The sequence below is a fragment of the Entelurus aequoreus genome, linkage group LG07, assembly GCF_033978785.1.
Source record: "Entelurus aequoreus isolate RoL-2023_Sb linkage group LG07, RoL_Eaeq_v1.1, whole genome shotgun sequence".
NCBI lineage: Eukaryota > Metazoa > Chordata > Actinopteri > Syngnathiformes > Syngnathidae > Entelurus > Entelurus aequoreus.
The window spans coordinates 14,840,793-14,856,427 of record NC_084737.1 but is presented as its reverse complement, the minus strand read 5'-3'; the positions used below and the strand labels follow the sequence as shown (position 1 = coordinate 14,856,427).

At 38.6% G+C, this 15,635-nt stretch overlaps 1 protein-coding gene across 1 annotated transcript in view; it reads right to left on the bottom strand.

Annotated features, from left to right (window-relative positions):
• The window catches only part of itpr3 (inositol 1,4,5-trisphosphate receptor, type 3), a 149,991-nt gene that overhangs the window by 132,238 nt on the left and 2,118 nt on the right, over window positions 1-15,635 (bottom strand). The window contains exon 2 of the mRNA XM_062052648.1: window positions 3,116-3,186. Coding sequence (XP_061908632.1) covers window positions 3,116-3,186 — 71 coding nt within the window. The remainder of the gene's footprint in view (window positions 1-3,115; window positions 3,187-15,635) is intronic.

The window sequence follows — 15,635 nt, the reverse complement described above, 5'->3', positions numbered from 1 at the left end:
CGAAGCCGACGGCGTTTCTGGGTGTTGTTGATAAAAGGTTTTCGCCTTGCATAGGAGAGTTTTAACTTGCACTTAGAGATGTAGCGACCAACTGTAGTTACTGACAGTGGGTTTCTGAAGAGTTCCTGAGCCCAAGTGGTGATATCCTTTACACACTGATGTCGCTTGTTGATGCAGTACAGCCTGAGGGATCGAAGGTCACGGGCTTAGCTGCTTACGTGCAGTGATTTCTCCAGATTCTCTGAACCCTTTGATGATATTACGGACCGTAGATGGTGAAATCCCTAAATTCCTTGCAATAGCTGGTTGAGAAAGGTTTTTCTTAAACTGTTCAACAATTTGCTCACGCTTTTGTTGACAAAGTGGTGACCCTCGCCCCATCCTTGTTTGTGAATGACTGAACATTTCATGGAATCTACTTTTATACCCAATCATGGCACCCACCTGTTCCCAATTTGCCTGTTCACCTGTGGGATGTTCCAAATAAGTGTTTGATGAGCATTCCTCAACTTTATCAGTATTTATTGCCACCTTTCCCAACTTCTTTGTCACGTGTTGCTGGCATCAAATTGTAAAGTTGATGATTATTTGCACAAAAACATTTTTTTTATCAGTTTGAACATCAAATATGTTGTCTTTGTAGCATATTCAACTGAATATGGGTTGAAAATGATTTGCAAATCATTGTATTCCTTTATATTTACATCTAACACAATTTCCCAACTCATATGGAAACGGGGTTTGTATCCTCTTTTTTGCAAGGGATTTACAATATTAACTATGAACAATAAAACACTGAATATTAACAACTTATGAACGTCGCTCCTCTTTTTTGCGTAGGATTTACAATATTAACTATGAACAATAAAACACTGAATATTAACAACTTATGAACGTCGCTCCTCTTTTTTGCGTAGGATTTACAATATTAACTATGAACAATAAAACACTGAATATTAACCACGTATGAACGTCGCTCCTCTTATACTTCTCAGACCAGCTCCTCGATAGTTGTGTATCTTTTACAATCACGCAAAACACAACAAAAATGAAAAAAACTGCTAAATATGAATGCAAAGTGTAATAACCACCTACAATATGATATATTATCACATAGAAATCTGCTTCCGCATCCGTTTCTGACACAGGCGTTTCGTGCATGCTGCTCTGAAAACAAACCCCGCCCACTCTGCTTTGTTCCTGGTCTGAGCTGCTGTGACGTAGATTACCGTAATAACTCCTATAACACCCAAAAGCGCAGATTTCGACCATTGAAATACTTTCTATAGTTCAAGACTTACGGTCATTTAAAAACAGCAAATACAGTTTTGATGTTAAAGGGCTAAAAAAACTATGTAGATCAGGAGTCACCAACGCGGTGCCCACGGGCACCAGGTAGCCCGTAAGGACCAGATTAGTAGCCCGCTGGCCTGTTCTAAAAAATAGCTCAAATAGCAGCACTTACCAGTAAGCTGCCTCTATTTTTTAAATTTTATTTATTTACTAGCAAGCTGGTCTCGCTTTGCTCGACATTTTTAATTCTAAGAGAGACAAAACTCAAATAGAATTTGAAAATCCAAGAAAATATTTTAAAGACTTGGTCTTCACTTGTTTAAATAAATTCATTAATTTTTTTACTTTGCTTCTTATAACTTTCAGAAAGACAATTTTAGAGAAAAAATAGAACCTTGAAAATGATCTTAGGATTTTTAAACACATATAACTTTTTACCTTTTAAATTCCTTCCTCTTCTTTCCTGACAATGTAAATCAATGTTCAAGTAAATTAATTGTTTTTATTGTAAAGAATAATAAACAAATTTTGATTTAATTATTCATTTTAGCTTCTGTCTTTTCGACGAAGAATATTTGTGAAATATTTCTTCAAACTTCAAAAAAAATATTCTGGCAAATCTAGAAAATCTGTAGAATCAAATTTAAATCTTATTTCAAAGTATTTTGAATTTCTTTTAAAATTTTTGTTCTGGAAAATCTAGAAGAAATAATGATTTGTCTTTGTTAGAAATATAGCTCGGTCCAATTTATTATATATTCTAACAAAGTGTAGATTGGATTGTAACCTATTTAAAACATGTCATCAAAATTGTAAAATTAATCTTAATCAGGAAAAATTACTAATGATGTTCCATAAATTCTTTTTTGTAATTTTTTCAAAAAGATTCGAATTAGCTAGTTTTTCTCTTCTTTTTTTCGGTTGAATTTTGAATTTTAAAGAGTCGAAATTGAAGATAAACTATGTTTCAAAATGAAATTGTCATTTTTTTCGTGTTTTCTCCTCTTTTAAACCGTACAATTAAGTGTAAATATCATTAATTATTAATAATAACATAGAGTTAAAGGTAAATTGAGCAAATTGGCTATTTCTGGCAATTTATTTAAGTGTGTATCAAACTGGTGGCCCTTCGCATTAATCAGTACCCAAGAAGTAGCTCTTGGTTTCAAAAAGGTTGGCGACCCCTGACGTAGAACGTCCGGCCGGGCCGTATTTTGCCCAGGTCTGCATGGTGGGTCAATGGACCGGGGCCGGGGCCGTGTCGACGTGTGAGCAGGCTACCAAATATGGCGTCCGAGTCGCGCACGGCAGGATGTTTCTAACAGGAAGCTAGTCAGGTGGGCTGACCACATATTTGCCTGCCGATGACCAGCGGCAGATAAGACATGTTTGTATTTGACTGAGGCAGAATCACGCCCTGCAGTCACGCTTAAACGCATCCTTCTATACCAAGACATTTGCCTTAAATAAAATACAATAATAAAATCACTTCAATAAAACGTCCTTATTGGCGCATATTGTTAGCGCTTGCTTAGCAGTCACCTTTTATTTGGGAAGCACTGCTCTAGTTTCACAACATAAACTTCTCCTGGTTGGATGAGACATTTTGACTTTGAAGCTCCGCCTCCTCCTGGTCACTTGGCGCCGTCAATCACTCTGATCTACTTTTTAACTAGATCACCAGTGGTGTGTGTCGATGCTCTGGACGCACATCACACGTGTTATTAATATTTACCCTTGCACACCAGTTAGGACCGCCTGCCCCATTTTTTCCGAAATAAAAGCATTGGAAAGTTGGCACCATGACAGATTACCAGCTGACCTCTGAATTTCTTGGGTGGGTTCTCCAGGTCTCCGGCGGCTGGTTCCACCACACAGCGATCATCCACCAACCTACACACACACACACACACACACACAGAGTTAAATACATGTTAGCAAAGTACTATTAACACTGCTCAGCTTCTTTTTACACTTGTATGACACAAAATAATGTTAAAATAGCATCTTTTTTTTAAATGACTTTAAAAAAGTTTTAATAGTGGAGAGGGCTGGGTAAAAAAAACGCAATAGACACGTAATCGATATCAATACAGTGTTTCCAAGATACCTGTGGCGGTGGGGGCGTGGCTATGGGCGTGGTCATCATGACATAATCGAGTAATTTGCATAATTTACTACAATGATATGATTTTCTCTAAAAAGGCCTAAAAAATGTATACTTACTAATTAATAATAACAGTTTTGTTTTAAACGTCCTTCCATCCATTTTACAATATAATTACAAAACTTTATGTACATATTTTTATACAGATTTGAACAATAAGTTATTCACTGAAATATATTTATTAATTGTGGTTCTTACAAAAAATATATCTTATAAAATATAAAAGCTAAAATGTCTCTTAAAGCTCTGCCCCTTTAATTAGTGCATACTAAATAATTTAACTTTAGCCTACTACTACAACCATATTATTTACCAGCAACATAAAGTGAAACAGAGGCAGAGGTGTCCTGCCACAGTCAGTAACAAATAAACAGAAAACAGTAGTGGTCAAATACAAATAAGGCAACAAGAGAAGTATCCTACACTTCTCTTTTGTAAAGTAAATCTGAACAGCCTATATGGGCATCTACATCAACTATATGATTTGCCTGAGAAGCTGGACAGGACAAAAAAAAAAAAAAAAAATTATTTGTGGCGGACGTAATTCTTTCATGGCGGGCCGCCACAAATAAATGAATGTGTGGGAAACACTGCAGTAAAAAAAGCGCGTTCGATAAAACGTTCAATATTTTCACTTTCTTTTTCGTTGGAAAAAGGAGTGACACGCTAACAGCCAATCAAGTGAGCGTATCAGCTATCAAGTTTGGTTGCGCCATGTTGTTGTCTGGTGGTTCATTCTTTGCATGGAGTGAGATGAGGAAGTCAAAATGAAAAATTGGGGTGGAAAAATCCACTCCAATCCACTTTATTTATATAGCACATTTAAAAAAACACTAGAGATGTCGATAAATGCTTTAAAATGTAATATCGGAAATTATCGGTATCGTTTTTTTAATTATCGGTATCGTTTTATTTATTTATTTATTTTATTTATTGAATCAACATAAAAAACACAAGATACACTTACAATTAGTGCACCAACCCAAAAAACCTCCCTCCCCCATTTACACTCATTCACACTCATTCACACAAAAGGGTTGTTTCTTTCTGTCATTAATATTCTGGTTCTTACATTATATATCATTATATATCAATACAGTCTGCAAGGGATACAGTCCGTAAGCACACATGATTGTGCGTGCTGCTGGTCCACTAATAGTACTAACCTTTAACAGTTAATTTGACTCATTTTCATTAATTACTAGTTTCTATGTAACTGTTTTTATATTGTTTTACTTTCTTTTTTATTCAAGAAAATGTTTTTAAATTTATTTATCTTATTTTATTAATTTTTAAAAAAAAGGACCTTATCTTCACCATACCTGGTTGTCCAAATTAGGCATTATAATGTGTTAATTCAACGACTGTATATATCGGTATCGGTTGATATCGGTATCGGTAATTAAGAGTTGGACAATATCGGAATATCGGATATCGGCAAAAAGCCATTTTCGGACATCCCTAAAAAAAAAAAAGAAATTTCTCAAAGTGCTGCACAGAAGTTGGGACACACATACTAGGAGAGTCAATAATAAAAAATATTTAACTATAAAAGTACATGAAATGCATCAAACACAATAAAATCGACTAAAATCCCACAACTCTCACGCATGTTTAAAAGCCCAAGAGTGAAAATAAGTTTTCAAGACGTGATTTAAAACCCGTTAAAGAGGGAGCCGTCCGAAGAGCAAGAGGGATATTGTTCCAAAGTTTTGGAGCCACAGCAGAAAATGCACCATCAAAAGAGGAAAAGTCATCTGGAAGTATAGCAGTTTTTCAAAAAGGGACCGTAGTCAGACCAATGCGGTCTGTAAATGATGCAAGGCGCTCGTCCCCACCAAGACCGCTAATACCACACCACCTTAGCCGCGCTCACCTTTTAGAGCACAGCTGTAACTTCCTGCTACTAAAGCTGCAGGAAATACCGTATTTTTCGGACTATAAGTCGCAGTTTTTTTCGTAGTTTGGCCGGGGGTGTGACTTATACTCAGGAGCGACTTATGTGTGAAATTATTACCACATTACCGTAAAATATCAAATAATATTATTTATCTCATTCACGTAAGAGACTAGACGTATAAGATTTCATGGGATTTAGCGATTAGGAGTGACAGATTGTTTGGTAAACGTATAGCATGTTCTATATGTTATAGTTATTTGAATGACTCTCACCATAATATGTTACGTTAACATACCAGGCACGTTCTCAGTTGGTTATTTATGCCTCATATAACGTACACTTATTCAGCCTGTTGTTCACTATTCACATGTTCACATTCTTGGTGTTGGGTTTTATCAAATACATTTCCCCAAAAAAATCCGACTTATACTCCATTGCAACTTATATATGTTTTTTCCTTCTTTATTATGCATTTTCGGCAGGTGCGACTTATACTCCGGAGCGACTTATACTCCGAAAAATACGGTAAGTCTTCTCAGGTTTCTCAATGTTTATATTTTCACACTATTCTGTTACACGTTATTAAGCATCTCTTACATATTCCTTATTTTTGCACCTCCATTTTAAAAGGCTATAGTTAAGTGTTTAATGAGATTTTAGAACGTTGTTTACATTATTTGAATGCTTTCCATGCTTGTGTTGACGTTTCCTTTCCTTTTTGCCTTGGGGATTATAATCAGAGGAAAAGTAACGTTTGAAATTAATGTAATATATATTTAATATACACTACCGTTGAAAAGTTTGGGGTCACATTGAAATGTCCTTATTTTTGAAGGAAAAGCACTGTACTTTTCAATGAAGATAACTTTAAACTAGTCTTAACTTTAAAGAAATACACTCTATACATTGCTAATGTGGTAAATGACTATTCTAGCTGCAAATGTCTGGTTTTTGGTGCAATATCTACATAGGTGTATAGAGGCCCATTTCCAGCAACTATCACTCCAGTGTTCTATTGGTACAATGTGTTTGCTCATTGGCTCAGAAGGCTAATTGATGATTAGAAAACCCTTGTGCAATCATGTTCACACATCTGAAAACAGTTTAGCTCGTTACAGAAGCTACAAAACTGACCTTCATTTGAGCAGATTGAGTTTCTGGAGCATCACATTTGTGGGGTCAATTAAACGCTCAAAATGGCCAGAAAAAGAGAACTTTCATCTGAAACTCGACAGTCTACTCTTGTTGTTAGAAATGAAGGCTATTCCACAAAATTGTTTGGGTGACCCCAAACTTTTGAACGGTAGTGTAGTTCCTAATATATTTATTTTAAGTCATTAAAATATTTACAATTATCGATATGTGTTGGCCCGGCGACTTGTCCAGGGTGTACCCCGCCTTCCGCCCGAATGCAGCTGAGATAGGCTCCAGCACCCCCCGCGACCCGGAAAGGGACAAGCGGTAGAAAATGGGTGGATGGATGGATATCAACTGATATAAAACACTTATATTGTGATACATTTTTCAGCCATATTGCCCAACCCTGATAATGGCGTAAGGGCACAGTTTGACCCTGGGACAGATAAAACAGAGATCCTATTTAGTTCATTACAAAAGGCGACGTCTCACTTACACATCTTTTGTGAAGCATTTCTCAGCTGCACTAACATAACAAACATGTTGAGTCACAAAAGTGATTTTAAAGGCTCTTAAAGAGCTAGACCCCCCCACACACACACACACACACACACACACACACACATTTTTTACCCCTGAGCATCGAGACAAAAGCATCCTTTTGTGTAGTTGACAGGTGTGTTGTCATGGCTTTTAGTTTAAACGTACACACTAAACCCCCAGCCCCTATACATTTTTTTTTTTGAAGTCACCACATTTTGTTCATTTCGTCACCAAACAAGTAAAATAAGCTCGTTTTATTGACTTCCTTTTGGTTACGCCTGAAAACTTAAAGGCCTACTGAAAGCCACTACTACCGACCACGCAGTCTGATAGTTTATATATCAATGATGAAATCTTAACATTGCAACACATGCCAATACGGCCGGGTTAACTTATAAAGTGCAATTTTAAATTTCCCACAAAACTTCCGGTTGAAAACGTCTATGTATGATGACGTTTGCGAGTGACGTCGATGGTAGAAACGGAAGTATTCGGACACATTGTAATACAATACAAACAGCTCTGTTTTCATCGCAAAATTCCACAGTATTCTGGACATCTGTGTTGGTGAATCTTTTGCAATTGGTTTAATGAACAATGGAGACTGCAAAGAAGAAAACTGTAGGTGGGATCGGTGTATTAGCGGCTGGCTGCAGCAACACAAACAGGAGGACTTTGAGTTGGATAGCAGACGCGCTATCCGACGCTAACCGCCGACCGCATCGATGATCGGGTGAAGTCCTTCGTCGCGCCGTCGATCGCTGGAACGCAGGTGAGCACGGGTGTTGATGAGCAGATGAGGGCTGGCGTAGGTGGAGCGCTAATGTTTTTATCATAGCTCTGACGAGGTCCCGTAGCTAAGTTAGCTTCAATGGCGTCGTTAGCAACAGCATTGCTAGGCTTCGACAGGCGGCACAGCATTAACCGTCTAGTTACAGGTCCAGTGTTTGGTTCGGTGTCTCCTGATAGTAGTATTGTTGATCTTCTGTCTATCCTTCCAGTCAGGGGCTTATTTCTTTTGTTTCTATCTGCATTCAAGCACGATCCTATCACGTTAGCTCCATAGCTAAAGTGCTTCACCGATGTATTGTCGTGGAGATAAAAGTCACTGTGAATGTCCATTTCGCGTTCTCGACTCTCATTTTCAAGAGGATATAGCATCCGAGGTGGTTTAAAATACAAATCCGTGATCCACAATAGAAAAAGGAGAAAGTGTGGAATCCAATGAGCCCTTTTACCTAAGTTACGGCCAGACCGAAAAAAGATATGTCCTGCACTGCACTCTAGTCCTTCACTCTCACGTTCCTCATCCACAAATCTTTCATCCTCGCTCAAATTAATCGGGTAATCGTCGCTTTCTCGGTCCGAATCGCTCTCGCTGCATTGTAAACAATGGGGAAATGTGAGGAGCCCTTCAACCTGCCACGTCACGCTACTTCCGGTACAGGCAAGGCTTTTTTTATCAGCGACCAAAAGTTGCGAACTTTATCGTCGATGTTCTCTACTAAATCCTTTCAGCAAAACTATGGCAATATCGCAAAATGATCAAGTATGACACATAGAATGGATCTGCTATCCCCGTTTGAATAAAAAAAATTAATTTCAGTAGGCCTTTAAAAATCTGCAAGTCACTTCTTGGCAGGTTTATTAACATGACGTAGGGCTGTACGGTATACCGGTACTAGTACAGTATCGCGGTACTAATGAATCAAAAACGGTACTGTACTCTGTTTGAAAAGTAGCGTTGTGACATTGCTGGTTTTACGAGCAGAGGAGCATGTACGGCAGCGCGCACACACAGAGTACTTACAAGCAGACACAGTGTGTAGACAGAAAAGGGAGAATGGACGCATTTTGGTCCAAAAACTAAAGATAAAGGTGAAGTTATGACACTGAAACGCCCTCAGGAAGAGGTGCTTTAAGACATGGCTAGCTAGTTAGCAGCTAACATCCACCCGCAGTCAGCAGTGTTTTAGGTTCTTCTAAATCACTAATCCTCGCCTCCATGGCGGCAAATAAAGTACGTTTCTCACAAGTACCATTATAACTGGAGGACAAGGAATATCTAAACATGCTTCACTACACACCGTAGGGAGGATACAATAGCTCACCGGCGTCACAATGTAAACAAATGCCATGGGTGGATCTACACCTGACATCTACTGTAATGATACTAAGTATAATAGCGTATCTAGTCGATACTACTATGATTACATCGATATTTTTTTAATCTTTTTTCCTTTTTTTAAAATTCATATTATATTCATAAAGTCAGAAAACACGTCCCTGGACACATGAGGACTTTGACTATGACCAATGTATGATCCTGTAACTACTTGGTATCGGATCGACACGTAAATGTGTGGTATCATCCAAAACTAATGTAAAGTATTCAAACAACAGAAGAATAAGTGATTATTACATTTTAACAGAAGTGTAGATCGAACATGTTAAAACAGAAAGCAAGCAGATATTAACAATAAATGAACAAGTAGATTGATAATCATTTTTTACAGCTTGTCCTTTATAATGTTGACAAAATAATAGAATGATAAATGACACAATACGTTACTGCATACGTCAGCAGACTAATTAGGAGTCTTTGTTTGTTTATTTACTACTAAAAGACAAGTTGTCTAGTATGTTCACTATTTTATTTAAGGACTAAATTGCAATAAGTAACATATGTTTAATGCACCCTAAGATTTTTTTGTTCAAATAAAGCCAAAAATGACATTTTTGTGGTCCCCTTTATTCAGAAAAGTATCGAAACACATTTTGGTACCGGTACCAAAATGTTGGTATGGGGACAACCCTAACATGACGTATAATGCTCATTAGCTTAGGTTAGCCTACACTGCAAAAAGTCAGTGTTCAAAAACAAGAAAAAAAAATACAAAAATTAGGGGTATTTTATTTGAACTAAGCAAAATTATCTGCCAATACAACAAGAAAATTTGGCTTGTCAAGACTTTCCAAAACAAGTAAAATTAGCTAGCCTTAATGGACCCAAAAATAAATTAAAATAAGTATATTCTCACTAATAACAACTGCACTTTTCTTGGTAGAAAAAAAAAGAGACCTTTTTGTTCAATATGTTGAAAAATATTCTTAAATTAAGTAAACGCTAGTGCCATTATCTTGACATAATGATATGCGCTCGGCATTACATTTCTTGAAACCAGCAAACTTATACTAAAAACTAGTTTATTGTTCTTAATGGAAAGGCAACAAGGCAACCGCTTGTTACTCTCGGGGTCTCCTAGCCGCTCAGGCAAATCATATTGTCTAAAAATGCATTTTTCCATCGACAACATGGCATCATCGCGCCAAGTGTGTGCTCTTTCAGTCAATTAGTGCGCATATATACAGCCCGGCCCCCGGCCAACATTCTTTTAAATTGTAATTTTGAAGAATTTATCTGAATGTGCATGAACTATCTCTGTTCAAAATTGCTAAAAATGTCAAATGTTAAATGTTTAAATATTAACTGTCAGTTTACTGTACGATGCCATGTACATGTAACTACACGGTTAATGCTTTCCAGCTTGGCGAAGCTTAACAACGCTGTTGCTAACGACGCCATTGAAGCTAACTTAGCTAAGGGACCTCGACAGAGCTATGCTAAAAACATTAGCTATCCACCTACGCCAGCCAGCCCTCATCTGCTCATCAACACCCGTGCTCACCTGCGTTCCAGCGATCGACGGAGCGACGAAGGAGCGCGTCTGCTATCCATCTCAAAATCCTCCTGGTTGTGTTGCTGTAGTCCGCCGCTAATACACCAATCCCACCTACAGCTTTCTTCTTTGCTGTCTTCATTGTTCATTAAACAAATTGCAAAAGATTCACCAACACAGATGTCCAGAATACTGTGGAATTATGTGGTGAAAACAGAACTTTTTGTATTGGATCCAATGGGGTCCGAATACTTCCGTTCACTCCGTGACGTCACGCGCAAACGTCATCATACCGAGACGTTTTCAACCGGAAGTTTTGCGGGAAATTTAAAATTGCACTTTATAAATTAACCCGGCCGTATTGGCATGTGTTGCAATGTTAAGATTTCATCATTGATATATAAACTATCAGGTCGGTAGTAGTGGCTTTCAGTAGGCCTTTAATTATGAGACACAATTTGGTCAAAATCATGATTTTTTTTTTCATGCTTGAAATAAGAAATTATTACTTTGAAAAAGTAGTCGTATACTTATGAGTGTTGACGACACAGCTTTGCAACACTTGATATTCTAGTGCAGTGGTTCTTAACCTGGGTTCGATCAAACCCTAGGGGTTCGGTGAGTCGGGCTCAGGGGTTCGGCGGAGGTCAAGACACACCCGACTCATCATGTAAATAAAAACTTCTCCCTATCGGCGTATAACGGATACGGCAACAGCAGAAGTCAGACTGATTTGCAGGTGTGTAATTTGTTGTGAGTTCATGCACTGTTTTGGTTTAGTTCTTTGAACAAGGTGATGTTCATGCACGGTTCATTTTGTGCACCAGTAAAAAAAACATGGTAACACTTTAGTATGGGGAACATATTCACCATTAATTAGTTGCTTATTAACATGCAAATTAGTAACATATTTTCTCTTAACTAGTCATTATTAAGTACTTAATGCCTTATTCGGCATGGCCTTATTATAACCCTAACCCTCTAACCCTGGCCCTAACCAAATAACTCTAAATTAAGTCTTTGTTATTTAGAATATGTTCCCCTAGTGTCCAAAAAACTCTAAATTAAGTCTTTGTTACTTAGAATATGTTCCCCATACTAAAGTGTTACCAAAAATATATATCTTTGTCTTGAATTTGAAAAAAAACATTTTATTTTTCACTAAAGGGTTCGGTGAATGCGCATATGAAACTGGTGGGGTTCGATACCTCCAACGAGGTTAAAGGCCTACTGAAATGATTTTTTTTTATTCAAACGGGGATAGCAGATCCATTTTATGTGTCATACTTGATCATTTCGCGATATTGCCATATTTTTGCTGAAAGGATTTAGTAGAGAACAACGACGATAAAGATCGCAACTTTTGGTATCTGATAAAAAAAAAGCCTTGCCCCTACCGGAAGTAGCGTGACCTAGTCAGTTGATAGCCTCCTCATATTTTCCTATTGTTTACAATGCAGCTAGAGCGATTCGGACCGAGAAAGCGACGATTACCCCATTAATTTGAGCGAGGATGAAAGATTTGTGGACGAGGAACGTTAGAGTTAAGGACTAGAATCCAGTGCAAGACATATCTTTTTTCGCTCTGACCTTAACTTAGGTACAAGCTGGCTCATTGGATTCCACACTCTCTCCTTTTTCTATTGTGGATCACGGATTTGTATTTCAAACCACCTCGGATACTATATCCTCTTGAAAATGAGAGTCGAGAACGCGAAATGGACATTCACAGTGACTTTTATCTCCACGACAATACATTGACGAAACACTTTAGCTACGGAGCTAACGTGATAGCATCGTGCTTAACTGCATATAGAAACAAAATAAATAAATCCCTGACTCGAAGGATAGACAGAAGATCAACAATACTATTAAACCGGGGACATGTAAATACACGGTTAATGCTTTCCAGCCTGGCGAAGCTTAAAAATGCTGTTGCTAACGACGCCATTGAAGCTAACTTAGCTACGGAGCTAACGTGATAGCATCGTGCTTAACTGCATATAGAAACTAAATAAATAAATCCCTGACTGGAAGGATAGACAGAAGATCAACAATACTATTAAACCAGGGACATGTAAATACACGGTTAATGCTTTCCAGCTTGGCGAAGCTTAAAAATGCTATTGCTAACGACGCCATTGAAGCTAACTTAGTATAACGGGACCTCACAGAGCTATGATAAAAACATTAGCGCTCCCCCTAGGCCAGCCAGCCCTCATCTGCTCATCAACACCCGTGCTCACCTGCGTTCCAGCGATCAACGGAAGGACGATGGACTTCACCACGATCATCCGTGCGGTTGGTGGCTAGCGTCGGCTAGCGCGTTTGCTACCCGAGTCAAAGTCTTCCTGGTTGTGTTGCTGTAGTCCGCCGCTAATACACCGATCCCACCTACAACTTTCTTCTTTGCAGTCTTCATTGTTCATTAAACAAATTGCAAAAGATTCACCAACACAGATGTCCAGAATACTGTGGAATTATGAGATGAAAACAGAGCTATTTTGTATTGGATTCAATGGTGTACCGATACTTCTGTTTCACTGGTTACGTCACGCGCATACGTCATCATCCAAAGACGTTTTCAACCGGAAGTTTAGCGGGAAATTTAAAATTGCACTTTATAAGTTAACCCGGCCGTATCGGCATGTGTTGCAATGTTAAGATTTCATCATTGATATATAAACTATCAGACTGCGTGGTCGGTAGTTGTGGGTTTCAGTAGGCCTTTAAGAACCACTGTTCTAGTTTCAAGCATGTTTTACTCAATATAGGTCATCAAATCTTAGCAACAAGCTGTAATATCTTACTGAGATCATTTAGGACCACAACCCTTAAAACAAGTAAAAGACTAACATAAAATCTGCTTAGTGAGAAGAATGATCTTATCAGACAGAAAATAGCAAATATCACCCTTATTTGAGATATTTCATCTTACTTAGATTTCAGTTTTTGCAGTGTAGCCTCGATCTCAACTCTTAGCTTGTTAGCCTAGCTTAGGAGTTTGACAACCTTTTTTTAGCGTTTGTTTCTTTTTTAAGCTTTGACGAGAAGACGACACACTTATCAACTTTTTCATCCCAGCTTCTTCGTGAAATTAGCTGTCAAGTGGACGGCGGCCGACTGAAAGGCTGCTCGGAAGCAAACGTGGCTGACGATGAGGCGGCAGGAAGAGGATGTGGTGATGTGAATGGCCAGGAGAGATTTCTACCGTGTGACTACTGTCAATATAAAGCAAACACACAGTGTTTAAAGAGTCAAATTAGTCGGTAACATCAGGAGGATTTCTGGGGAACTGGACTGGTGTCGCAGGTTGAACGTGTACATACTGTACCTGAGGCAAGATAACACACTTCAAGCTTCCACTTCCCACTGGAGGGGGCTTTGTTTTGGGCTAACTGTTGCATGCTGAGTAACTGGCACCATACATCCATCCATTTTCTACCGCTTGTCCCTTTTGGGGTCGCTGGAGCCTATCTTAGCTGCATTCGGGACAGCTTCTCTAAAACTCGGGTTTTTCCTCAGTCATATAAATAGCAAATAGTAACTAGAAGAGGCAATTCTTGAAGGAATTGCGTGTGAATGCTCCAAAGCTGGAGTTGAAGGGAAATGCTGACAGAATGTAGTATGAATTTAAGAATAGTTTGAATGTTGGAATGGTTTGAATGTTGAAGGGTTTGAATTTCCAGGAAAACGGGAATTTGGCTTGGAACTTGGGAAAGTTTGAATGTCCAGGATGAGTGGAATGTGTTGATGTTGGAATAGGTTGAGAAATGTGGGAATTGTGCAACTTGGGAAAACGCCCCATGCATTTCAATGGAAACTTCCCTGGAAATTTGGGAATTTTGGGAAAAGCGGGATTTTTGGAAAATGATTAGGAGCATGAATGTCCTGAATGAGCTGAATTGGTTGGTGTTAGAATTGTTTAAATCATTTAGAAGCATTTAAGTCCCATCTTGAAACTCATTTGTATACTCTAGCCCAGGGGTGCCCATTACGTTGATCGCGAGCTACCGGTCGATCGCGGAGGGTGTGTCAGTCGATCGCCAGCCAGGCATTAAAAAAATAGTCCTAAAAATGAGCGATCATAAATCTTCACTCTGACGTCACTTTCGTCACTTGATTGACATTCACGGCACCCGAGGGTCTTCTGAGATGACGCCGGCTGCTGCCAGCTCATATATAAGAAAAAATGACCGACAGGAACACTTTTTATTTCAACAGACTCTGGCGCCGTACCTGTCGTCAAAACTCCAAAAACCGACTGCACTGTTGCACAATAAAAGCGCTGCTTCATCCTGCCTGCGCTAACAAACTAAGAGTCTCAGAAAGCTGGCGTGCACAAGCTAGCAAGCTACGGAGTTTGCTGCCAATGTATTTCTTGTAAAGTGTATACCAAGGAGTACAGACGCTGGACAAATAAGATGCCAAAAACCAACCACTTTCATGTGGTATTGGACAGAAAGGAGGACTTTTTTTCTCCTCCATTTGAAAATGTGGACGTTATCAGCACCACTGTCTGACTAACTAGCTAGTCTCCTCTCCAAGATGGCCGCTCAAGTCCTCTTAACACAAACAGGTCTCTCGTTATTTTTTTAACAACCTATTCCAACACGACAATGTAATCGCTAACTGCAATATAAGTGTTTTAAAAACATGAGTCACCATTTGAAGGTGAAAAATAATGGCAAGACAGGCTGTCGCACAAAAAGTTGATCACGCTAACCAACTAGACCCCTCTCCAAGATGGCCGCCCAAGTCTTTACGACACAAATAAATCTTGTTCATTTTAATTGCGAACTATTCCAACACAATATCGTCAACGTTAACTTCAGTAAAAGTGTTTCAAAAACCAATTAAGTGCCACTTTAAGGGGAAAAATCATGGAAAGTCGGGTGCATGCACTAAAAAACAC